The sequence below is a fragment of the Macaca fascicularis genome, chromosome 9 (genome assembly GCF_037993035.2).
Source record: "Macaca fascicularis isolate 582-1 chromosome 9, T2T-MFA8v1.1".
Classification (NCBI taxonomy): domain Eukaryota; kingdom Metazoa; phylum Chordata; class Mammalia; order Primates; family Cercopithecidae; genus Macaca; species Macaca fascicularis.
In genome coordinates, this window is record NC_088383.1 from 113251759 (window position 1) to 113278734 (window position 26976).

The 26976-nt window shown below is 40.1% G+C and overlaps 1 protein-coding gene across 16 annotated transcripts in view; it reads right to left on the minus strand.

Annotated features, from left to right (window-relative positions):
* The window catches only part of CFAP43 (cilia and flagella associated protein 43), a 108589-nt gene that overhangs the window by 69620 nt on the left and 11993 nt on the right, over positions 1-26976 (minus strand). For all 16 annotated transcript variants that reach the window (XR_012418193.1, XR_006689523.2, XR_010578087.1 and 13 more), the window contains exons 4-8: positions 20276-20443; positions 11769-11919; positions 7508-7667; positions 5806-5873; positions 3514-3645 (exon numbers count right to left, since the gene is read on the minus strand). Coding sequence is in view for 13 of the 16 variants with exons in the window: in XM_045361478.2 (XP_045217413.2) it covers positions 3514-3645; positions 5806-5873; positions 7508-7667; positions 11769-11919; positions 20276-20443 (679 nt within the window). In the remaining 3 variants the exon portion in view is untranslated. The remainder of the gene's footprint in view (positions 1-3513; positions 3646-5805; positions 5874-7507; positions 7668-11768; positions 11920-20275; positions 20444-26976) is intronic.

Below are 26976 nucleotides of genomic sequence, written 5' to 3' on the forward strand. Positions count from 1 at the left end.
CTGGGATTATAGGCATGAGCCACCACACCTGGTCTCCCAGACATTCATTTTTTTAATTTACAAAACATAATAAAACATTTTTTCCTGTTTCAAAAATAATATCTATTTATGTAGAAAATTTGGAAAATGTGGAAAACCCAAAAAGTTGTTAAGATGTACTAAATCCTACCACATGCTAAATATAATGGAAAGAACATTAAACATTTAAACAAGCCTTTGTAGAAATAGTTGAGGTATGGCTGAAGCTGTCACTTCATGCTTATTATTTTCAGCTCTCAAACTCACCTCTAAAAAAAAATCTATTCTGTAATGAATGCATCTCTACCAAGTAGCTGGTAATATAATATGGTCATTTAACCAGCAATAAGAAGTCTGCTTTCAGCTAATCACAAGTTCTTCATGTTTACTTGAGTTAAACATAAATATTTCTGGTCTCATTTATCTAAAAAAATATGACTTTATAGGAGTTCAAAATTTGGTAGGTATTTACAAATTTTATCTTTCTGTCATTTCTTCAATAAATATTAAGTGGATACACAATGCCAGTCACTGCTTTAGATGCTGGGGTTATAGCAGAGGATAAAACAAAATCCCCTGCCCTCACGGAGCTTACCTTCTGCTGGCAGATTCAGATGATAAATAATATAACCAAATAAAACATACTGCAAGTTAGACAGTGATAATTGTAAGAAGAAAAAGAAAATATAACAGAGGAGAACATTATATAGCAAAATAAGAGGGTGAAATTTTAACGTGTGTGTTTAAGAAAGACTTCAGTGAGAAGGTGTGGCAGGCCAGATCTCACTAACAGCTGAACAGGCAGGCCTCCATGACAACTGTTTCAGCAATGGCTGAGTGATTAAGTTAAATATTAAAAGCTAATAGAGCCAGTGCCCTTATACAAATGCTTGAATGTAACAAAACCTCACCAAGAGTTTTGCCTAGGCCTTTCCTGGGCCTTGAAGCATGACAAGATAACGAAGATTCCTTGTACATATTTTAAGTATTTATATATTCCTGATAAATTTAATATTTTGTTATTCTGAAATAAGCCCATTTATCTTTAGTAATGATTTTTACCTCAAAGCCTATTTTGTCTAATATTAATATATTTCCACTGGTTTTCTTTGGGTTAATGTTTACATATCTTTTTCTGTCTTTTCATATCTGGGTTTAAACATAGGTTTTAATTTATGCTTTTTGTTTATCTCAGTTGTTTTGCATTTCATTTTCTTTCTCTTTTTTACCTTGTTTTGGGTTAAACTTTTTTATTTAACATTTTACTTTCTCTAGTTTGGAAATTTCGTCTACTGTTCCTATTGTTTTAGTGGCTACCTTTGAAGTTGTAACATGTATACCTAATTTATCAACATCAAAGTTACTTAAAAGCTTTATTCTCCTCCTGGGTCATATGGGATCCTTGGAACACTTTGTTCTATATATCCTGCTCCCCCGCTCCCCCCAACTTATAGTATTGTCATTTGGGATTTTAGTTCAATATTATTTTTAAACCTACTTCCACATTTTTTTTTCCTGCTGTTGTATGCAGTGTTCATTTACTGTACATCTTCTACAATGTGTCATTCTCTACCCATTACTACTGCTCTTTGTTTTTGTTGCATCACACACCTTACATCTGGGATAATTTTCCTCTGCCGGAAGTAAATTCTTCAGAATTTTCTCCAGTGATAGTCAGCTGCTGACACACTCTTAACTTTGGAGTGTCTAAAATGTCTTTTTTTACCCACACACTGAAAGGATGTTTTCATTGGGTATAGAATTCTAGGTGGTAATTACTTTTTTTCATTACATCAGGGGTCATCAACCTTTTTCTATAAATAGACTGATAGTAAATATGTTAGGCTTTGCAAACCATGTAGTCTCTGCCACAACTATTTAATGCTGCCATTGTGGTGTGAGAGAAGCCATAAACAATACATAAGTGGGTGTGGCTATGTTCCAATAAAATCTAATTTGAAAAACATGCAGCAGGCTAGTTTTGCCCCATGGAGCTACAGTTTGCTGACCCCTGCAACACATTGAAGGTATTATTCCACTATTTCTTACTTACATTATTGCCACAGAGAAGTCAGCTATTAGTCTAATTGAAATTCCTTAGAAGTAATCTGTCTTTTCTCTCACTGCTTTGAAAATTTTCTCTTTGGTTTTCAACAGTTTCACTTTGGTAAGTCTAAGTGTGGATATCATTTTATGTATTCTGTTTGGGATTCACTGGATCCCTTAAATCTGTAAATTCATGTCTTTAACCAATTCTGGAAAATCCCCAGTCAGTATCTCTTTAATTATTGCCTCTGTCCCACTTTCTCCTCTCTGGACTCTAATCAAACATATGTTAGATCTTTTCACTGTATTGTTCTTATATCTTATGTTCCCTTCTGTATTTTCTACCCTTTTGCTTTTCTAGGTGACATTCTGAATAACTTCTTCTGATCCATCTTCGAATTCATTTATTCTCTCTTTGGTTATGTCCAACATTTTGTCAGACATGTTCATTTAATTTTTACTTTGCTAGTATATTTTTCTTCTTTAGAAGTTCTATTTGGGTCTTTCCTCCTTCTTTTATGGTATCTTTTTCCTAGTTTCCTGTTCTCCATAGATATTTTCAGTTAGTCATTTATTTATTAAAACATAAGTTAGCACAGTTTTTTTTTTAAAAAAAAAACTTCTGTTAATTATCAGAAACAAAAGTCTGTCCATATTTAAATTTAATTTTCTTTTAGGCAGAAAATCATTGAATTTTATTTGTAATTCATGTAAAATTATTGTATAACAATATAAATATCTGCTAATTTTGATGCCTGATCATTCCATTAATTAGGAATCTTCCTAGCAGTATAATTGAAGTAATAGTTTGTTTTAATCTTGCAATAATTCATTTTTCTTCTTCTCTTATAGAACCCACATTGTCTTTGGAGAACAACCTATGCCCCAATCTCAGTTCTCATTTAAGTCAGTTGACTCTACCCAGCATCCAAGGCTATGCATGTGACTTAGGCCTGGCCAGTCAGAGCTTAGGATTCCTATGGTACAAGTGACACACCCAGGGGAAGACACATGATTCAGTTAGTCCACTGAGTCTATATTCCAAGACTTTTTTTCTAGCTGGTATCTTTCCACCAGGGACATCAAGCAGGCAGAAATATAAGCTAGAGCTGCATATAACTCTTAACACCACAAGGGGAGAGTCAGCATGGAAATGGAGGCAGCAGAGAGGAAACAGAGCCAAGAGATGGAAATAAACAAGGCTTGGTGGCATCATGGCAGCTCTCGTATTCAGATTCACTCCTTGCCCTTTCAGTTACATGCACAAAAATAAACCAATAGCTCTTTGTAATTTAAGCCTTTTAAACTGGGTAGTTTTTCATTTACAACCTAGAGTCTTGACTAGTGGAGTACCACTGTGTAGCACACTCTGCTCCTCATTCCTGTCATGTAATGACGATAATAATATCATCTGAAAATCACATATCAAGAAATTACCATCCAACATACCTTGTCTGTTTGAATCAGCAACATTGTATAATTGGGAGAAAATGTCATATGTTCTACAGGTCTTTCAATCTCAAGAAAATCCTTGATCATGTAACTTCCATCTTTAATAATAAAAGAATACACAAAGCCATCCTAGAGATGAGTGAGATAAATGTAGAAAATCAGTCTTAGTCAATGCATAGTATACTTGACTCATCAGACAAGTTAAGGCTTATTGATTACTTCTACTGTTTATTTGGAGTCATCATCTATGTTTGCATAGATGCACTGTCCTCTCATCTTTATTTAGACGACTTTTAACTATGTTCCCTGGTCAAGCTTCAGTTTGATCTCTTTTGTGATACATTTTTCAATTACCTAAAACTTTACTGATATCTCCTTTTTTTGAGTTTCTCTAGTATCCCTCTTCTTACTACATTCTTCACTACACAGGCGGTAGGAAAAATGAAGTAGAGTTTGTGTGGCTTGTATATAGCAGTTTCTTTGCTTGAAAGGACACTAGCCTTCCTGTATGCTCTTTCATCATTATTATGTGCATTTCTTATCTCCCTAAATGACCCAAGGGTAGGGAGTGTGCCTTTTATTCCCTTTGGATCCTCTTTTTCTCTTCCTCACACAGTAGTAGAACATAGCAAGGATCCAATATAAATGGGCTAGTTGATTGGTTGGTTTTGAATAGATTTAGGTTAACTTTATTATTCTCAAGAGAAATTTGAGTTATTTTTACAATAGTGAAAACACTTGGAGGAAATTTATTTATCATTTTCTAGATTAGACATCTCATAACTAAGAGCGGGGACTTCAGGTGGCTGGGTTCAAATGCCTGGGCCCTGGAAGGGAAAGCAGGCAAGGTGCTTTTTTTGAGCTCATCTTTATTCTCCATCACTCACCAGAGCAAATGCTATAATCATTCCCTTAAAGGGGGTTAAATAAACATCAAGGGTGGTCTTGAAGAGGACAAGAGTCATAAAAGCCCACAAATGCAGACTAAATGGAGGAGGAGGGGATAGTCCACTGCAAGGTTGGGGGAGCTAAGTGTAGGTGTATGTGCTCCAGATGGCTTCCTGAGGGTAGAATGTCTCTCACCCTGATGTCACTGCCTAGCTACCCTCAAAGTCCTGCAGATGTCATCTGTGTCAGTGAAACGGACTATGCTAACATCTGGGATAGTTACAACTAGACCTGGATTTTGGTATAGGTCAGTTCCACACCTTAGCATTGTTTACATTGATTATAATGGCATGGAAAAACATGGTCTTGGCCGGGCACGGTGGCTCAAGCCTGTAATCCCAGCACTTTGGGAGGCCAAAGGGGGCGGACCACGAGGTCAGGAGATCTAGACCATCCTGACTAACACGGTGAAACTCCGTCTCTACTAAAAATACAAAAATTAGCTGGGCGTGGTGGCAGGCGCCTGTAGTCCCAGCTACTCTGAAGGCTGAGGCAGGAGAATGGCACGAACCCAGGAGGCGGAGCTTGCAGTAAGCAGAGATTGCGCCACTGCACTCCAGCCAGAGAGACAGTGTGAGACTCCGTCTCAAAAAAAAAAAAAAAAATAGAAAAGAAAAGAAACAGAAAAAGAAAAACATGGTCTGACACCTTTTATTACTTACTGAGACTGAGTTCTAATAAATGACAGCAAAGACTTTGGAGTTTAACACACCTATGTTCAAGCCCTAACTCTTCCAATTACTTGCTGGTGAACTCTGTAAGATTAGATTCCTTGTCTGTTAAAGGAGGATGTCAATAGATTCTATTTGATAAGGTTGTTGTAAGGACCTATAAGATAATACAAGTAAAGTACTTAGCTTGGTGCCTGGCACAAAGTAAGCACCAAGGAAATGGAGGCTATTAATACTGATTTAAATATCAACAATAACATTATGATACATGTAAGCTAAATGGGCATTCACCAGAGTCCAAGCTGCAGCTTAGACAAAGGGTTCCAAATTCGTGTCTGATAACCTAATACATTAAGTGTAGAAACAAACATGGAATTGGGTTACAGATATTAGGTAGTTTTTCATTGCAGAAGGGCAATGGATTTTTAAATTCTATTTGTGTTTGTTTGCAGTAATATATGGTAGTTCATTATATTGTTCCCTCTATTTTGTATAGATTTGAAGTTATTCAAAATAAATCTTTTTTAATAGTACCCAAAGAGGAAACCATTTTAATTAATAATGTGACAGATCTGACATCCTAAAATATGGCTCATAATAGTAAATGGCAACACATTGGAATTGTGAATTTTCTTTAAACCAATTAATTTTGAGAAAAAAAATACATTACAATTCCAGAAGCCAGCACGCCCTCCTTCTGATACACCAAGGTTACTGGACTGATAAAATTTCTTCTGCCTTTTGGAAAAGAAAAACAAGGTAAAGCAGGTGACACATAATTAAAAGTACAATGTAACAATGAATAATAAAAGCTGCTTTTACTGATGTAAATAATATAAGTTGTTTTTGAATTCTCTATCATCAGATCTATGTAACTAACATAGATGCTAGATTAGAGGAGCAAGGCTGGAGGGTACAGTAGGAGTAAAGGGAAGAGAGAAAGGGAGTAGGGAGGGAAGTCAAACCTCATGGCCTCAGTTTTACAGGGAAAGTGAGTCAGAGAAAAGGAAAAAAGGCAGATGAGGGACACTGCAATGGGGAAAACTTGCTGGAGGGGGTGGTATTGGAGCTGGGAACTGGCAGATTCAGAGACAATAAGTGCCAAGGGAATGGGCTAGAGGCATGTCTGTGAAATGGTGAGAATAAACGACTGGCTCAGAAAACTCATACTAGGGCATAGTTGGAAATAATACCAATGGAGTAGGTAGGATCACATTAGGGAGAGCGTGAAATCAAGGCAGAGCAGTTCTTGAGCTGGGTGTTAAAAGCAGCCTTCAAAAAGGCAATTTGACAGAGATAAGCTGCCTGGTTTGGGTCAGATGTATATTAAGGTCAGTGAAGTCCATCCTAAGGTTGTTACAGAAATCAAGGTGTGAAATAGTAAGAGCAATGGAAATAGAGAATGCTTTGGACAGGTTTGAGGAGCTTGCCCTGGCAAGGCCCCCTCCTCCCAGGGTCTACGTCTACTGCTCAATGAGTAGACAGTGGCTCCTGTGACCCAGGCCCAACCATGGCCACAGCTGATGGGGTCAGGAATAGACACTATATCTAAGGCAGAATAGATCAGGTTCTCTTTCAAATTCTAGCTGAGCAATATGGCAGGGTGTGGTGGCTCCTGCCTGTAATCCCAGCACTTTGGGAGGCCAAGGTAGGCAGATCACTTGAGGTCAGGAGTTCAAGATCAGCCTGGCCAACATGACAAAACCCCACCTCTACTAAAAATACAAAAATTAGCCGGGCGTGGTAGTGTGTGCCTATAATTCCAGGTACTTGGGAGGCTGAAGCATGAGATGGCTTGAACCTGGGAGGCAGAGGTTGCAGTGAGCCAAGATTGCACCACTGCACCCTAGCCTGGGTGACAGAATGAGACTCTGTCTAAAAAAACACACAAAAAAACAACACTTCTAACTGAGCAATAGAAAGGTAATTTTCAAGATGGCTTTTGGGCTTAAGAGATGATCAGCCTGGAGAAAAGGGTTGGGATAGGGGGCAGGAAAGTGTAGGATTAGCAGACTAAGCAGAATGGGCATATGTATAGAAACAGATACAGCACAGTAGCCAAGAACTTGGACTCTGAGGTCTTATTGCCTGGGTTCAGGTGTCAGCTCCACAGTTTATGTGGACTGGGCCGTGTTTCCTAACATATCTCTTCTGTATCATGGAGATTAATGTGTCTCCCCTTACAATGTTGTTCTGAGGATTACATGAAATATGCATATAAAGTGATGGTAGAATGCCAAGAGCATAGTAACAGCCAGAGGATTAAGAAGAAGGAGGAATCAAAGATGTCTCCAGGCAAGAGAAATATAGGGAAAACCAACAAAACCAACACCCATGGCTATACGGGAATATGAAGCAGGACAGTTTCTCACCCAGTGGTGATTCCTCTTCTATCTTATTAAGCACAGTCACTTTCAAGGTGTCTCCATTAATCATTAAAAGATGACCCTCTTCACAGCCAATGTACAAGTCACTTGTTGGAGTCCAGCAATGCATAGTCGGGTGAAGCAAAGGATATAGATCATCTTTAGGCTTCAGGGAGAGAATAAAACCTTGTGTTAAGAAAACATCATGGCTAAGAGCCTAAGAAATGCCCACCAGAACAACTGACAGAAAGGAACCATCCCTAACCCCACAGACACAGAAAACATAGGAACATTGAGCATTCATCATAATAATTTTTTTTAAAGGACAGATTGACTTTAATTTATTATTTGTATATTTCATGCCCTCATAGCCTTAGATAGTTAGAAAATAAATAGTTGGGTAACAATCTGGTCACCCAGTGGATCAAGAAAAAGGAAAATCACCTTTCCCACTCCAAAACATTAAACTGCAGCTGAATAATGACACTTCTGTGGTGTCTGATTGAGATTTGACTCACAAGGAAAAGAGTTATTCACTGTTATCACCATTATTGAAAAGTTTCCTGAGTTTTTTTTATGACATCTAACCTTAGAATATAAATCACAAAAAGACAGACTTATCTGGAATGAAAATAGGATCAAAATATTAAACAAAACAACAACAAAAAAACACCATGTCTCTCATTTGCACAATACCAATGAATCTGTGCGTATAAAACAAAATGTGAAGATTAAAATTTGAAATTTTCTGGCCTTGGTATGTTAAACTAGTATTGTATGTGGCTTTTTTTTCTTTAAGACAAACCTCGGCTTGTCTTCCTATTACTTTTTAATCAATAAATATATTTGATGACATTTAAAAATGAATGTGAGTATATGGATTATGTAAGCAGAAACAGCTTATAATTCTGAGATATTTAAAAATAAAAGGTACCAGTAGTGTTTAGAAATGTTTGTTGATAATACCATCTCCTTTTTCAGTCCTCTAGAATCAGAAATAATTTTGATCACATGATGACAAAACATGAAAAATTGCAGTCCAATTTAATTGTGCTTTAGAAAATGTAAAAATCCATATATGTTTCAAAATATTTGAGTTTCTAAAAGAGATTCCTATTTAGCAACATCTGTTTGAAATAATTAAAAAGGTAGATGGAAAAAAGAAATTAGACACTTGAGATTAAGTTCATGATCTTGGATCCAATTTCTGCCAGATAACATCTGCCTTTGATTTCCCCTATGCTATGACTTAAAATTGGATACATTTCTACTGCCCTAAATAAGTTGTGTAATGTGACTCAGGGCTATTTAAAAGCCTGTAATGTACCCTTCTGGCATTACCTATGAATAGATAATGGGATTATTTAATGTTTGTAATTTTTTAAAAGTCCACAACTCATCCATTTTTAAGACCTTATAATCGAATCATTATTGATTCCCTTGCCATTGGTACCCAGATCACAAAAAATGACATTGAAGGAGGGAATAGAATCAAGACATTTGAGATCTATTTTTGGTTATGCTTTCACTCATTGTACAGACATTAATTAATGTTTTAAACATTTTCCTCACTTTATTATGCTACAAAATGAAAAAGTAAACTGCTGGGAAAATGTCTAACTTAAATACAAAATATATGGCTTTATTAATAATCCCTGAATGATTTACAGATGTCAAACTATAATATTACATTTCTGCTTTCAGAAAAATTTAAAATATACTGAGTACACAAGTCCTAGGAAATAAAGATGTCTGCCCAGACAATATATCCACATAGCAAAACTGCATGTGTACCCCTTAAATTTATACAAATAAAAAAGGTTTTAAAATAAAGATGTCTATTATGAGCATTTAAAAATAGTAACTCCATATCTGAGTATTTAAAGAAGGCATTTCATAGCATTTCTCAAATGACAAGGACAATTGCCTGAATTTTAAATGTTTTATGCAGAGTTCATTATGTTTGTACAAAATGTGAAATATAAGGGCTCCTACACATATTTTCTGCCCAGAAAAACCCAATTTGAGATAGTAGAAATTTAGGGGCTCTGAGCACCAAATACTAAACACAGAAAAATTGGAGCTACAAACCTTGATGGCTGATCTCTTTGTTCTTACTTTGCTGCCCCACTGTGGCTGAATGCAGTTATATCTCCAAGGTTGAGACCTGTGCTATAAAAGGAACTACAGTATCCACAGGGGATGGGCTCCAGGACCCTCTAGCGATACCAGAATCTGTGGATGCTCAAGTTCCTTATATAAAATGACATAGTATTTCCATATAACCTACATATATCCCCCACATATTTTTTCTTTATTTTCAATGTTTTTATTTTATTTTTTCTCCCATATACTTTTAAGACATCTCTAGGTTACTTATAATACCTAATACAATATAAATGTTTTAGAAATAGTTGTTATACTGTATTGTTTAAGCAATAATGAGAAAAAATAAAAGTGTGTATATATTCAGTACAGATGCAACCATACCACTTTTTTCTGAATATTTTTGATCTGCAGTGGGTTGAATACACAGAAGTGGAACCCATGAATGCAGGAGATTGACTATAATCTCTTTCCATAATTTAAAAAGGTGAATCATTGTGATTCATTAAAGGAAATATTAAGGGCATGTAACCCTTTCTCTTGCTTGCCACAGAGATTTTTTAATGAACTAATCCTCACACTGAATTATTTTTATTTTATTTTATTTTATTTTTGAGACGGAGTCTTGCTCTGTCACCTAGGCTGGTGCGATCTCAGCTCACTGCAACCTCCGCCTCCCAGGTTCAAGTGACTCTCCTACCTCAGCCTCCCAAGTAGCTGGGATTACAGGTATCTGCCATCATGCCCAGCTAATTTTTGTATTTTTGTAGAGATGGGGATTTCACCATGTTGGCCAGGCTGGTCTTGAACACCTGACCTCAGGTGATCCGCATGCCTTGGCCTCCCAAAGTGCTGGGATTACAGGCATGAGCCACTGTGCCTGGCCCACACTGAATTATTTTTAACAGTCATAGCTTAATTCCATGCAGTAGTCAAAAACATTCAGGAACCTCCACCTCCTCTATCCTCTGCTGAGAATTTAACACAAGGGTAAGCATAGCAGGTTCAAGAGGGCCAAAAAAGTGGAGCTCCTCCCGTCATCCCAAAGGTCTTACAGGTGCTGCCCTCTGCTCCCTGCCTCTCTCTTGAACAGCACCCCACACCTCACTTCCCCTTCATTTATCATGCTCCAGCCATATGCATCTTTTCTCAGTTCCTCACACATACCAATTTCTCTTTTTCCCTTAGGGTCTTTCACATGCAGGTCCTTCCACATGAAACGTTCTTTATCCTGCTTGTAACATGAGTAATGCCTCCTTGTCCTTCAAATCTCAGCTTAAGTGTCATCTCCCCAGAGGCCTTCCTTAACCAGCCCATCCCTTCCTTGCTGCCCTGTCTCCATTTATTCTGTTGCGATAATTATCACATTTTGTAATGATTTAATATATCATTGAAAAATGTGATAATTATTACAAAAGAACAATACTCTTTACTTTTGTTGTTGTTGTTCTGTCTTCCTGACAAGAATGTAAGCTTCATGAGAATTACATGGCGCCTGCTTGGCCACCATGAGAATCCCATTGCCTAAAACAGTGTCTGCTACACAGAAGAAACTCGATAAATCTCTGTTGAATGAATGAATGGGTGTGTAATATGTGGCAAACTCTCCCTTTTGACGCTTTCTTCTGCTGTTTCCTATGGCCTTGTTCGTCCCTCCCAGGTTTGCTCCTACTTCTGTGACTGCGCCTTCTCAGAATTCTCTTTCGCCCCTGAGTTCAGCAGTCAGCTGGCTCTGGCTCTCTTCTCTTCCCTTGCACCCTTTCTCTCTTTGCTCATCACATCCGCTCAGTGCTCCCACCATCCTATCTGTGAGAATGACACTGACAGTCCTACTTCTCCTCCCTAACACTAGGTCCACTTTGCCAACTTCCACCCAGCATCTCCACCTGGGTGTCTTCCCTGCACCGCAAATTGAGTATGCCCAAAATGGAAATCACACCTGGGCCCCCTGTTTCTGTTAGCAGCCACCATCATCCCAGTCATCCAAACTCAAAACTCCAGAGTCTTCATCTCTCACAGTTTCTGTGGCTAATCTATATTAAAAACCAAGATGATCCTCTGTATCCTGCATTTCTCATGGGATGGTTATGACAATCAAATGAGATCAGGCTTCCTAGACCTCAACCCATTAGGCAAACAGGAAGAGGTGCCAGGTACTTACCCGGAAAGTCTCTGCCTCTTCGCCTACTAGCCCAGCGATGGCTGACAGTGGCAGCACAGGTCCATAGATGAGATCTTTCGGCAACGACTGGGGGAAAACGACATCTGTTTCATTAAAAAATGACCCATCTTCTAGAGGTAATTTTACTGACCTGTAGACAAAAGAGGCATCAGAACAATCAGATGAACAGAAACTTCTTTTTGATGCAACCACTGCATATCAATGTAAGTGAAGTGGGGAGGTATTATAACTTATAAAAATCAAGTAAGAAGATAAAAGCCAAATGATAGATTTAAAAATAGATAACAGGTTGTAAAAAGACAAGTTATACAGTTTTAAACTAAGTACTGAGGGATTATAAACATTTTTGAAAGCTAATATCTAAAGCAGGAGTTGTAAATTTGAATACTGGATGGGGGTCAGGCAGGTGATATGTGACTGTTGAGGATGGTGGAAAGTGGGAAAATATTTGTCCCTCCTCTAGGTGGCAGGTACCACTCAGTTCAAGCCAAGAGGGTTGTTGACATGTGAGAATTTTGATTCCAAAATTTCAAGAGAATACTATAACCTGGATATTTATGAGAAATCTCTCAAACTTTAAATGTTGGCAACTAATTCAAATGAAAAACACTGTAGGCCAAAATAAATATATATTTAAACACATATTCAGGCTGTATTCAGCTACTTTTATAATCTCTGATATTGAGTTCATTTTCAAATTTATTATATACCTACTTTTAATTTATAATATGGTTATAAAGGTTAATTTGGAGAATTGGTGGTTTCATGCATTAAATTCAAAACTTCCTTGCCTAGATTTTATGAATGATAAACAATTTTGAAAAACAATTGAGGGCGGTTCCAAGATGGCTGAATAGGAACAGCTCCAGGCTACAGCTCCCAGCGTGAGCAACACAGAAGACGGGTGATTTCTGCATTTCCAACTGAGGTACCGGGTTCATCTCATTGGGGCGTGTCAGACAGTGGGTGCAGCCCACCGAGCAAGAGCTGAAGCAGGGCGAGGCATCGCCTCATCTGGGAAGCACAACGGATAAGGGAATTCCCCTTCCTAGCCAAGGGAAACCGTGACACACAGCACCTGGAAAATCGGGTCACTCCCACCCTAAAACTGCGCTTTTCCAAGGGTCTTACCAAAGGGCACACCAGGAGATTATATTCCACACCTGGCTTGGAGGGTCACACGCCCACAGAGCCTCCCTCATTGCTAGCACTGCAGTCTGAGATCTAATTGCAAGGCAGCAGCAAGGCTGGGGGAGGGGCACCAGCCATTGCTGAGGCTTAAGTAGGTAAACAAAGCAGCTGGGAAGCTCGAACTGGGTGGAGCCCACCACAGCTCAAGGAGGCCTGCCTGCTTCTGTAGACTCCACCTCTGGGGACAGGGCATAGCCAAATAGAAGGCAGCAGAAACCTCTGCAGATTTAAATGTCCCTGTCTGACAGCTTTGAAGAGAGTAGTGGTTCTCCCAGCATGGAGTTTGAAATCTGAGAACGAACAGACTGCCAGCTCAAGTGGGTCCCTGACCCCCGAGTAGCCTAACTGGGAGGCACCCGCTAGTAGGAGCAGACTGACACCTCACATGGCCAGGTAACCCTCTGAGATGAAGCTTCCAGAGGAACATTCAGGCAGCAACATTTGTTGTTCAGGAATATTCACTCTTCTGCAGACTCCACTGCTGATACCCAGGCAAACAGGGTCTGAAGTGGACCCCAGCAAACTCCAACAGACCTGCAGCTGAGGGTCCTGACTGTTAGAAGGAAAACTAACAAGCAGAAAGGACATCCACACCAAAACCCCATCTGTATGTCACCATCATCAAAGACCAAAGGTAGATAAAACCACAAAGATAGGGAAAAATCAGAGCAGAAAAGCTGAAAATTCTAAAAATCAGAGCACCTCTCCCCCTCCAAAGGAACTCAGCTCCTCACCAGCAATGGAACAAAGCTGGATGGAGAATGACTTTGATGAGTTGAGAGAAGAAGGCTTCAGATGATCAAACTTCTCTGAGCTAAAGGAGGAAGTTTGAATCCATTGCAAAGAAGCTAAAAACCTTGAGAAAAGATTGAACAAATGGCTAACTAGAATAACCAATGTAGAGAAGTCCTTAAATGACCTGACAAAGCTGAAAACCATGGCACAAGAACTACGTGACAAATGTACAAGCTTCAGTAATCGATTCGATCAACTGGAAGAAAGGGTGTCAGTGATTGAAGATCAAATGAATGAAATGATGCGAGAAGAGAAGTTTAGAGAAAAAAGAGTAAAAAGAAACAAACAAAGCCTCCAAGAAATATGGGACTATGTGAAAAGACCAAATCTACATCTGATTGGCATACCTGAAAGTGACGGGGAGAATGGAACCAAGTTGGAAAACACTCTGCAGGATATTATCCAGCAGAACTTCCCCAACCTAGCAAGGCAGGCCAAAATTCAAATTCAGGAAATACAGAGAACACCACAAAGATACTCCTCGAGAAGAGCAACTCCAAGACACATAATTGTCAGATTCACCAAAGTTGAAATGAAGGAAAAAATGTTAAGGGCAGCCAGAGAGAAAGGTCGGGTTACCCACAAAGGGAAGCCCATCAGACTAACAGTGGATCTCTCGGCAGAAACTCTATAAGCCAGAAGAGAGTGGGGGCCAATATTCAACATTCTTAAAGAAAAGAATTTTCAACCCAGAATTTCATATCCAGCCAAACTAAGTTTCATAAGCGAAGGAGAAATAAAATCCTTTGCAGATAAGCAAATGCTGGGAGATTTTGTCACCATCAAGCCTGCCCTACAAGAGCTCCTGAAGGAAGCACTAAACATGGAAAGGAACAACCAGTACCAGCCAATGTAAAAACATGCCAAAATGTAAAGACCATCGATGCTAGGAAGAAACCACATCAACTAATGAGCAAAATAACCAGCTAACATCATAATAACAGGATCAAATTCACACATAACAATATTAACCTTAAATGTAAATGGGCTAAATGCTTCAATTAAAAGACACAGACTGGCAAACTGGATAAAGAGTCAAGACTCATCAGTGTGCTGTGCTCAGGAGACCCATCTCATGTGCAGAGACACATAGGCTCAAAATAAAGGGATGGAGGAAGATCTACCAAGCAAATGGAAAACAAAAAAAGGCAGGGGTTGCAATCCTAGTCTCTGATAAAACAGACTTTAAACCAACAAAGATCAAAAGAGAGAAAGAAGGACATTACATAACGGTAAAGGGATCAATTCAACAAGAGCTAACTATCCTAAATATATATGCACCCAATACAGGAGCACCCAGATTCATAAAGCAAGTCCTTAGAGACTTACGAAGAGACTTAGACTCCCACACAATAATAATGGGAGACTTTAACATCCCACTGTCAACATTAGACAGATCAACGAGACACAAAGTTATCAAGGATATCCAGGAATTGAACTCAGCTCTGCACCAAGCAGACCTAATAGACATCTACAGAACTCTCCACCCCAAATCAACAGAATATACATTCTTCTCAGCACCACATCACACTTATTCCAAAATTGACCATATACTTGGAAGTAAAGTGCTCCTCAGCAAACGTAAAAGAACAGAAATTATAACAAACTGTCTCTCAGACCACAGTGCAATCAAACTAGAACTCAGGATTAAGAAACTCAGTCAAAACCACTCAACTACATGGAAACTGAACAACTTGCTCCTGAATGACTACTGGGTACCTAATGAAATGAAGGCAGAAATAAAGATGTCTTTGAAACCAATGAGAACAAAGATACAACATACCAGAATCTCTGGGACACATTTAAAGCAGTGTGTAGAGGGAAACTTATAGCACTAAATGCCCACAAGAGAAAGCAGGAAAGATCTAAAATTGACACCCTAACATCACAATTAAAAGAACTAGAAAAGCAAGAGCAAACACATACAAAAGCGAACAGAAAGCAAGAAATAACTAAGATCAGAGCAGAACTTAAGGAGCTAGAGACACAAAAAGACACAAAAAAACCTTTAAAAAATCAGTGAATCCAGAAGCTGTTTTTTTGGAAAGATCAACAAAATTGATAGACCGTTACCAAGACTAATAAAGAAGAAAAGAGAGATGAATCAAATAGATGCAATAAAAAATGATAAAGGGGATATCACCACAGACCCCACAGAAATACAAACTACCATCAGAGAATACTATAAACACCTCTATGCAAATAAACTAGAAAACCTAGAAGAAATGGATAAATTCCTGGACACATACACTCTCCCAAGACTAAACCAGGGAGAAGTTGAATCCCTGAATAGACCAATAACAGGCTCTGAAATTGAGGCAATAATTAATAGCCTATCAACCAAAAAAAGTCCAGGACCAGATGCATTCACAGCCAAATTCTACCAGAGGTACGAGGAGGAGCCGGTACCATTCCTTCTGAAACTATTCCAATCAATAGAAAAAGAGGGAATCCTCCCTAACTCATTTTATGAGGCCAACATCATCCTGATACCAAAGCCTGGCAGAGACACAACAAAAAAAGAGAATTTTAGACCAATACCCCTGATGAACATCGATGCAAAAATCCTCAATAAAATACTAGCAAACTGAATCCAGCAGCACATCAAAAAGCTTATCCACCATGATCAAGTGGGCTTCATCCCTGGGATGCAAGGCTGGTTCAACATACGCAAATCAATAAGCATAATCCAGCATATAAACAGAACCAAAGACAAAAACCACATGATTATCTCAATAGATGCAGAAAAGGCCTTTGACAAAATTCAACAGCCCTTCATGCTAAAAACTCTCAATAAATTCAGTATTGATGGAATGTATCTCAAAATAATAAGAACTATTTATGACAAACCCACAGCCAATATCATACTGAATGGGCAAAAACTGGAAGCATTCCCTTTGAAAACTGGCACAAGACAGGGATGCCCTCTCTCACCACTCCTACTTAACATAGTGTTGGAAGTTCTGGCCAGGGCAATCAGGCAGGAGAAAGAAATAAAGGGTATTCAATTAGGAAAAGAGGAAGTCAAATTGTCCCTGTTTGCAGATGACATGATTGTATATTTAGAAAACCCCATCCTCTCAGCCTAAAATCTCCTTCAGCGGATAAGCAACTTCAGCAAAGTCTCAGGATACAAAATCAATGTACAAAAATCACAAGCATTCTTATACACCAATAATAGACAAATAGAGAGCCAAATCATGAGTGAACTCCCATTCACAATTTCTTCAAATAGAATAAAGTACCTAGGAATCCAACTTACAAGGGATGTGAAGGACCTCTTCAAGGAGAACTACAAACCACTGCTCAATGAAATAAAAGAGGACACAAACAAATGGAAGAACATTCCATGCTCATGGATAGGAAGAATCAATATTGTGAAAATCAATATTGTGAAGAGGTAATTTATAGATTCAATGCCATCCCTATTAAGCTACCAATGACTTTCTTCACAGAATTGGAAAAAACTACTTTAAAGTTCATATGGAACCAAAAAAGAGCACGCATTGCCAAGACAATCCTAAGCCAAAAGAACAAAGCTGGAGGCATCACGCTACCTGACTTCAAACTATACTACAAGGCTACAGTAACCAAAACAGCATGGTACTAGTACCAAAACAGTATGGTACTAGTACCAAAACAGAGATATAGACCAATGGAACAGAACAGAGCCCTCAGAAATAATACCACACATCTACCACCATCTGATCTTTGACAAACCTGACAAAAACAAGAAATGGGGAAAGGATTCCCTATTTAATAAATGGTGCTGGGAAAACTGGCTAGCCATATGTAGAAAGCTGAAACTGGATCCCTTCCTTACACCTTATACAAAAATTAATTCAAGATGGATTAGAGACTTAAATGTTAGGCCTAAAACCATAAAAACCCTAAAAGAAACCCTAGGCAATACCATTCAGGACATAGGCATGGGCAAGGACTTCATATCTAAAACACCAAAAGCAACAGCAACAAAAGCCAAAATTGACAAATGAGAGCCAATTAAACTAAAGAGCTTCTGCGCAGCAAAAAACAAACAAACAAACAAAAACAACAACAACAAAAAAAAACAACTACTATCAGAGTGAACAGGCAACCTACAGAATGGGAGAAAATTTTTGCAATCTACTCATCTGACAAAGGGCTAATATCCAGAACATACAAAGAACTCAAACAAATTTACAAGAAAAAAAACAAACAACCCATCAAAAAGTGTGCAAAGGATAGGAACAGACACTTCTCAAAAGAAGACATTTATGCAGCCAACAGACACATGAAAAAATGCTCATCATCACTAGCCATCAGAGAAATGCAAATCAAAACCATGATGAGATACCATCTCACACCAGTTAGAATGGCGATCATTAAAAAGTCACGAAACAACAGGTGCTGGAGAGGATGTGGAGAAATAGGAACAGTTTTACACTGTTGGTGGGAATGTAAACTAATTCAACCATTGTGGAAGACAGTGTGGTGATTCCTCAAAAATCTAGAACTAGAAATACCATTTGACCCAGCCATCCCATTACTGGGTATATACCCCAAGGATTATAAATCATGCTGCTATAAAGACACATGCACACATATGTTTATTGTGGCACTATTCACAATAGCAAAGACTTGGAACCAACCCAAATGTCCATCACTGACAGACTGGATTAAGAAAATGTGGCACATGTACACCATGGAATACTATGCAGCCATAAAAAAGGATGAGTTCGTGTCCTTTGTAGAGACATGGATGCAGCTAGAAACCATCATTCTCAGCAAACTGTTGCAAGAACAAAAAACCAAACACTGCATGTTCTCATTCATAGGTGGAAATTGAACAATGAGAACACTTGGGCACAGGAAGGGGTGCATCACACACCGGGGCCTGTTGTGGGGTGGGGGGAGGGGGGTGGGGGAAGGGGGGAGAGGGGAGGGATAGCATTTGGAGATATACCTAATGTAAATGATGAGTTAATGGGTGCAGCACACCAACATGGAACATGTATACATATGTAACAAACCTGCATGTTGTGCACATGTACACTAGAACTTAAAGTATAGTAAAAAATAAATAAAATAAAAAAGAAAAACAATCACATAAAAACAGCATCTACTACTCAAATGTAAGCTGAAGTGTGTTTGAATTCTGCTTGCTTTGTGAACTAGGACAATCCACTCATTTTATCTCCCATTTTAGTTGCTTATAGAAAAGACACAACTCAGTATTCAGAACTTGAGTAGAACGTTTGAGGGAGGCAAAGGGAGAGAAGGGTGTGATAAATTACTTGTCTGCCCTCACAAGGATCTGCTGGAGATACCACCCACTTTTACTAAAAGGTGCAGTGTTGTCAACTCTCACTAGAGACAGATTTGGCTATTCAATGGGTTATTGTGAAAAAGAAGTTGAGACATAAAGAGCACTGAGCAGAAAGAAGTGCTTCTCTTAAGGCTCTCCATTTCGAAAGCTTTATTCACTAGCTTTAGATTCTCTCAAGGCGATTTATCAAAAATTGCAATTTCAAGGGAACACTTTGAGATCTCTTAAAATCAAAGGATCCAACATCTCTCCAACTGTGACTTCATAAAGTACACTGGAAATGATCAGCTCAGTAGCACCTTGAGTCTCCGAGCTCTTTCTCAACAAAAGCACCCATTATCACCAGGGCATTTGTCACAGAATTTCACTTTGACCCAGTTCTATTTAAACAGGTAACTCCCGTGGCTCCACTATACACAACTAACCTCTTGCTTGTGGATAATGTGGCTGAATGTATAATCTGCATACTTTCTTTTTTTTTTTTTTTTAGACAGAATCTTCCTCTGTCCCCAGGCTGGTGTGCAGTGGTGCGATCTTGGCTCATAGAAACCACAGCCTCTTGGGTTCAAGTGATTCTCCTGCCTCAGGCTCCCAAGTAGCTGGGACTACAGGCGGCTGCCACCATGCCCAGCTAATTTTTTTGTATTTTTAGTAGAGACTGGGTTTCACCGTATTAGCCAGGATGGTCTTGATCTCCTGACCTTGTGATCTGCCTGCTTGGCCTCCCAAAGTACTGGGATTACAGGCGTGAGCCACCACGCTCGGCCAATCTGCATACTTTCTATATCTAACTATTTCTTATTTTTGAAATTCCAGTAGGGCATCCAAATAATAGCAAAAAGTCTTAACTCTCCTTTTTATACAACAGGCATGTTTTAAAATAGTAAGGACAAATCAAACTTTAGAAAATTAGATCATGTTGGAAAAAGCTCTCAGAGAACTTAATATTTTAAATAAATTCACTGGGAAACAAGTCATAGAGAATTCTTTTGAAACGCAAACAACCACTCCAAGGTAATCACACATGTAGAAAGATGTTATAACAAGATAAGCTGAATGTATATACGTGTGTGTGTGTGTATGCATATATATGTATGTATAAAGCCACTTAATTCATCAAATTGACCCAATCACATTACATGAATGCAAACAAGGACCATCGTGTTGCTACTGTTGTAACAAAGCCTCCTACCTTGCTCTGAAATGATGCTCCTGGTTACTTCTTTCAATGGTCCACACGCTCACTGCACTTGGACTTGATAAGCACAGCTGGCGCCAGTTCATGGGGTTAAAAGACATTTGGTTCACATCTATTCCAGGCTGTGATTTCTTGCACAAAATGATATTCGATTCCCAGTTCCTTAGAGAAAAATAGCATTTGATGAAAAAAATTAATTTGAATTTAATGTACTTAGAACATTTATCTATTTTTTAAATTTATATAAATTGGGATATAATTTATGATATGATTGATATAATCGATGACCTTAATGTCAAATTTATACATAATTATGCTTATCATTGTATTGTATCCTAAGAAAGCAAAATAACTGTATATTTTAAAAACATTATACTATCATATGCTATACCAAGGCTATTTTGTCCTCTTTAATAATTTTGCAATTTAACTCAGCCAAACCTAGAAAATGACATATATCATCACATTTGCTACAAAACAAGTGTAAGTGCCTGAATCTCTAAGTATTACATGTGAGTACTCCATGTGGATCTCGGGGTACTGTTCTCATTCATGCCAACTGATCATTTATTGAGTTTTTAAAATTAAAGTGGTGCCAGGTGCAGTGGCTCACACCTGTAATTCCAGCACTTTGGGAGGCCAAAGTGGGTGGATCACGAGGTCAGGAGCTCGAGACCAGCCTGGCCAATACGGTGAAACCCGGTCTCTACTAAAAATACAAAAATTAGCTGGGTATGGTGGTGCATGCCTTTCCCAGCTACTTGGAAGGTTGAGGCAGAAGCATTGCTTGAACCTGGGAGGCGGAGGTTGCAGTGAGCCAAGATCATGCCACTGCACTCCAGCCTGGGCGACAGAGCAAGACTCCATCTCAAAAATAAATAAATGAATAAAGCGGTGTATTTTAAAATGGATTTATTCATTTACCCATTTAAGAGACTATCCTGAACTCCTACCATGAACAAAGTCCCTTGCTACATGAAAGAAAAGAAAAAAATTAAATGTGAGCTATGCCCTTAAATGAGGGGCCAGAACTCCATTCAGAGCTGTGATTAGGAAACTGGAGCTAATAGTTATTGAACTTAGCTTGTCTTTCACTCCCTTCTGCCCTTGTCCTTCATTTCCTATGACAAATGCCCTGCCCATCACATCAACCACACTCTTGCTGGAATCTCTGGTTCCCTTGATCCTTTGACTTTTTGCATCAGGTACCCGGAAAAGACCGTCAACCCTGAATGGAGAAAACTGAAAGCCTGGGCTACTGGAGACATGGGAACAAAGACTACAGGACTGTACATGGCAGTGACACCATACATTTGTGGTTGCCACCCCCACCAGACCCTCAATAGGCTCTCCAATACTGCTGTTTCTCTGGCCAGTTCTCTCTCTCTCATTCTCTAAAATGGGCATTTAAAATATTCTCCCCTCTCCTGAATCCTCTAGCCCCTCTACTCCCTTCTCAATCTCAGTAAATGACCTTGATTCTCATGAATAAAATAGAGGCCATCAGCTGAGAATTCTTGCTCTCAAGTATAACTACCCATTCAGGTTGGCATGGTTCTCTCCGCCTCCTCTTCCCTTACAATGGAAGGTGTGTCCTTCCTCCTACCTAAGGCCAGTTTCACCTCCAGTGCTCTGGGTCCCACGGTCTTGCCTTCTTAGGGATATTGGTTTATCCATGATAACTGCATCTTCAACTCTCCCTGTCTCCTGACTTCTTCCTGCCAACACACAAGTGCTCATCCATATCATTCTCAACAGAAGCCTTCCCTCAGTCTCACCTTTCTATGTCTCTCCCCTCTCCTCGGAGTCAAACTTTTTGAGCAAGCTGTTCTAAAGTCACCACCATGGCTTCCTCAGCTACACTCTCCTCATCCCAGGATATCTGCATCCTGTCACCACCATTCCATTGACGTAGCTATATCCACAGACACCCGCCTTCATCCTAAATCCAAAAGGCACTTCTTGGTCATTGTCTAACTTTACCTCTGCAGAACTGGTCACTGTTCACCACAACCACCTTCTGGAATCAGTCTCAGACTCGCTGTCACACACCTCTTATGGGACACCACAGATCCTCTCAATTGTGTCTGGGCCCTTGACCACCTCTTCTGCCTGGCTGACTCAGTTGCTGTCCAACTCTGTGTGCACTTTGACTAACTTCATGTAGGCACACCCCACCTGTGCCTCACCTCACACCCACTTCACATGCCCAGAGGCTTCACTGGGGCTTCACTGGGGCTCCTGGGGACAATCACGACAAACCTGAAAGTGTGAAGGAGTTACCACCCTGTGCAGTGAAGCTTTGATCGATGGGATACAGGAGTTGGAAGATAAATTCTCATCTCCTCCTCTCCCCTTCCTCACTCACAGTCTGTCACTGCTTGAGGACTGTCCTGATTCACAGCAGTTCATAGAACCTCTCAGAAGACCACCTTCAGGATAGAGTAACCAATTGCACTTGGAACCAAGTGGTGGCCAGCAAGGTAATGCACCCTCATACTGGCTCTCCTGCCCTGGGATCACACACCCTGCTAAAGATGGGGTGCATGAGTTCTTGCCCCAGCCTCTGCTTTCCGTAGAACCCAGGCTGAGGCACATTCTGGAACCCTCCCTGCCTAGTGTCCTTCCTCCTTTCATAGCTACTCCCATGAGTCTCGTAGGTGGGTCCCTTCCATTGATATTCCTCTAGGTTCCACCCTAGGCTCTTCTGGAGGTGTTCTTACTTACATTTAGCACGTTGGCTATCCATTGACTTAATTATTCCCAAATGTTTACCTCCAGCCCTCGCTCCTGAGCACCAGTCCTGGATATCTGTGGCAAGGGCATGTGTCCCTCAACATTTATTCTCCATTTCTCCCTGTGAGTAACAGAACCCCTGAATATTAGCCAGGCACATATGGCCACTCACAATGAGGACCTAATATTACCCAGCCGCCCTAGAAGCTGGCTGTGGTTTATAGCCGATCCAGTCAATGAATGTAAGTGGCAGTCATGTGTGTACCTTCTACGTCCTGCATTTCCCTTCCTTCCTTCCTTCCTTCCTTCCTTCCTTCCTTCCTTCCTTCCTTCCTTCCTTCCTTCCTTCCTTTCTTTTTGAATTATCATTACTTTACTGTTCCAGGCATTTTAAATATTCATACAATTGCCTTATTTCAGCAGTCATTTCCTCTCCAGTATAGATTTTGTGTCCAGGATCAGAGCCATGTAGATCACTGAATAAGCACCTGCAGGCTACATGGGACCCACTCCGGTGCCCATGTCTTTGCTAGTAGAGCCTTTCACCACACCCACAAGAGGGCTGGACCTTCCCTTGCTTGACATCCTCCACTGCAAATGAAAACACTTTGTAGATTCAATCCCAGTACATTTCCAGCACTCCCAGGTGTTCCATGTATGTGGCAATCATCCTGAGAGCTACTGATACATCATGTCAGCTGGTACCTATGCCAGCACCCACTCCACTGTATCATACAGATGCTGAGGCACTTAAGTGTTCTGGGTAAAACGGAGTCCATAATTGCCATAGGAGTTGAGTGTGGAGGAAGGGGACTTTCTCTCAATAATGAATACCATTAATACAAATTTAGCAGATTTATAATTTTACGTCTGTTTACATTTATTGTCAAAGCTTCACAAACTATTTACATAAATGAAAGCATGTTCAAGTTTCTAAATGCCGCTATGATAAGCAAATAGAGAAACTGCTGAGACAACACTTGCTTGCGCCATAAATACATATGGCAACATCTGGTCATTCTTAAAGAAATGCTTGTGTTTCCAAGGCCGGGCATGGTGGCCCACGTCTGGAATCCCAGCACTTTGGGAGGCCGAGGCAGGCAGATCATGAGGTCAGGAGATCGAGACCATCCTGGCTAACATGGTGAAACCCGTTCTCTACTAAAAATACAAAAAATTAGCTGGGTGTGGTGGGGGCACCTGTAATCCCAGCTACTCTGGAGGCTGAGGTAGGAGAATGGTGTGAACCCGGGAGAAGGAGTTTGCCATGAGCTGAGATCGTGCCACTGCACTCCAGCCTGGGTGACAGAGTGAGACTCCATCTCAAAAAAAAAAAAAAAGCTTGTGTTTCCAAAAAGAATTTTTTTTCAAGTCATAAGCCTTATGCAATTCTTCCAAGGTAATAATGTGTTTGTCCTTCCTTCTCAAGCAATGGTTTAAGGCATCTCAAGGCATATTGCTGTCTGAGGTTCCGATTTAACTGGCTGGGGGGAGAGGGAAAGAGTGGGCACGAACATTTTTTAAAAGCTTCACAAGTAATTCCAGCATGTAGTCAGTGTTGAGAACCTTGGTACTAAAGGCTCTTGCATCTTCCTACTGTCACTTGTCCTCACCAAAAGTCCTTGAAGTAGTCCCTGGGTCAGGCAATGATCTCTTTCATGCAAGCTCTGCATTTCAACAACAGGTTTGTGCCCTTCCCCTCATCCTTTTCCCTCCCCATTGGCTCCCAAAATACACTGGTGGTTTAGGGTTCCTCTGCTGTTCCTAGGCTGTTGCCCTCATCTCTACATTTACCCCATTATAGACCAGAGATGAGAGCAACACCCTAGGAAAAGCAGAGCAGCACGACAGGGGGAGACTGGACGCTGATCCCAAGGAGCCACCACACCATTCACAGCTGCTCATGCCCAGGCAATTGCCTGTGAGAGAAGGAAACACGTGTTGGTGATTTGGGTTTCTGTGGCCACAACTGAACCTAAGTCCTAACTGATATATCAGCTACCAACTAGACATCTCTGTTTGTTCATCTCAAGCACTCTCAGTTCCGTTTGTCCCCCAGCTCATCTTCCCACATTGCCTCCCCTAAATTCCCTGTCCCCAAGCCCTCAGTATCTCTCTGAATAGCACCACAGTGTCCCTAAGTTGCCCAAGTCACACACAACTCTGGGTATAACCCTAGACCCATCCCTCTTCCTCAGCACAACATCCAACATTTAGTCAGTTATAAGTCCTATGATGCTACCTCCCAAACACCTCCCAAATAGCTTCACTTCCCTCCATCCCTACTCCCACCCTAGTCCATGCCACAGTCATCTCTCACCTGGACCACCACAGCCTCCTAATTGATGTTCATGCCTTGTTTCCTTCCAATATATCTTCCACAATATGAAAGTACTGGAGATACTTTCATTGGAAATAACTGGCTGAAAGGAGTCTTCTTAAATGCAGATATAATTGTGTCACATCCCCGCTTAAAACCCTTTAGTAGCTCCCCACTGCCTTAAGGATAAAGAATTTGTCCATTAGCACAGCTTATATGGAGTGTGGGTATCCTTCCCAGTATGCCTAGGAGAAACTCAGTTTAGGCTGAAGTGCCTGTGCCCTGCATTCATCAGCAACACCCTCTTTCACTCTCAAAAGCATCCTGATTTGGATGATAAACCACATGGTCACCTACTTATATGGCTGCTCATGAGCTCACCTCTGACTGTCCCTCCAAGCTTGCGTCTCTCATGGCAAATCTCTTGTGCCCATTATTATGACCTTTTCATTGAAATCTGCTGTGCTTTTTCTACTTCATGGCCTTTGCACATGCCGTTCCTGTGCCTGGGATGTTCTTTCTTCTCGTCATAAAGCTGATTCCTGCTCATCCTTTAGGTATTGCTATGGGTTGAACTTTGCCTCCCCCAAATTCCCATGTTAATATTCTAACCTCCAGCACCTCAGAATGTGACCTTATTTGGAAATATGGTCTTTACAGAGGGTAATCAAGTTAAAATGAAGTCATTAGGATGGGCCCTAATCCAATAAGACTGGTGTTCTTATATAAAGGGAACATTTGGAGACAGACACACGACAGGGAGAATGCCATGTGAAAATAAAAGCAGAGATCTGGGTGATGTGTCTGTAAGCCAAGGACTGCCAGCAAACAAGTGAGCAGAAGTTGGTGAGAGGCGTGGGGGCAGATTCTCTCTCACAGCCCTCAGAAGGAACCGACCCTGCTGAGACCTTCATCTCAGAATTCTAGTCTCCAGAACTGGGAGGCAATACATGTATGCTGTTTAAGCCACCCAGTCTGTGGTACTTTGCTATGGTAGGCCTAGCTAATTAATACAAGTATCTGCTTAAACATTACCTCTCCTTCCAGGAAGCCTTCCCTGACCATTCCCCTCCACCATCAGACTAGGTGAGGTGCCCCTACTACATGTTCCCATTGTGCCTTAGATCAATGAAAGCTATAAAAGAGCTTAGAAACCAAATGAGTTTAAAGCCCACTCAGCAACTCACCAACTATATAAGTTTAGGCAAGTAGCTATAAGAACAACCAAAAAATGAAACTTGGAAACAAGAAAAATTGTGTTGGCTTGATTTCTCATATCATGTTGGGAAGCATTTTCCAACAAGCCTCCTTGAACAAAAACCAGACTTTGTACCTTGCTTTGCCCCATATCTGACACTCCTGGGGAATGTAACTTTGTTGTCATAGTATATACTGACAGCCCGATGTGATAAAGGCAGGCGTGCTTTTACAGGTTAAACTCTAGAACACGTAAAATGCTATGATTGTATACCCTGGTAGAATAGTTAAGGTTAAGGTGCTAAGGTTTTAGAGACCTCTGGAAAGTTCATCATTCATATATTAACCTAGAAATTTTATTTAATCACTCCTTTTTCTAACTCTATCTCTATGTGAGTAAGCGTGTGTGTGTGTGTGTATGTGTGTGTGTGTGTGTGTGTGT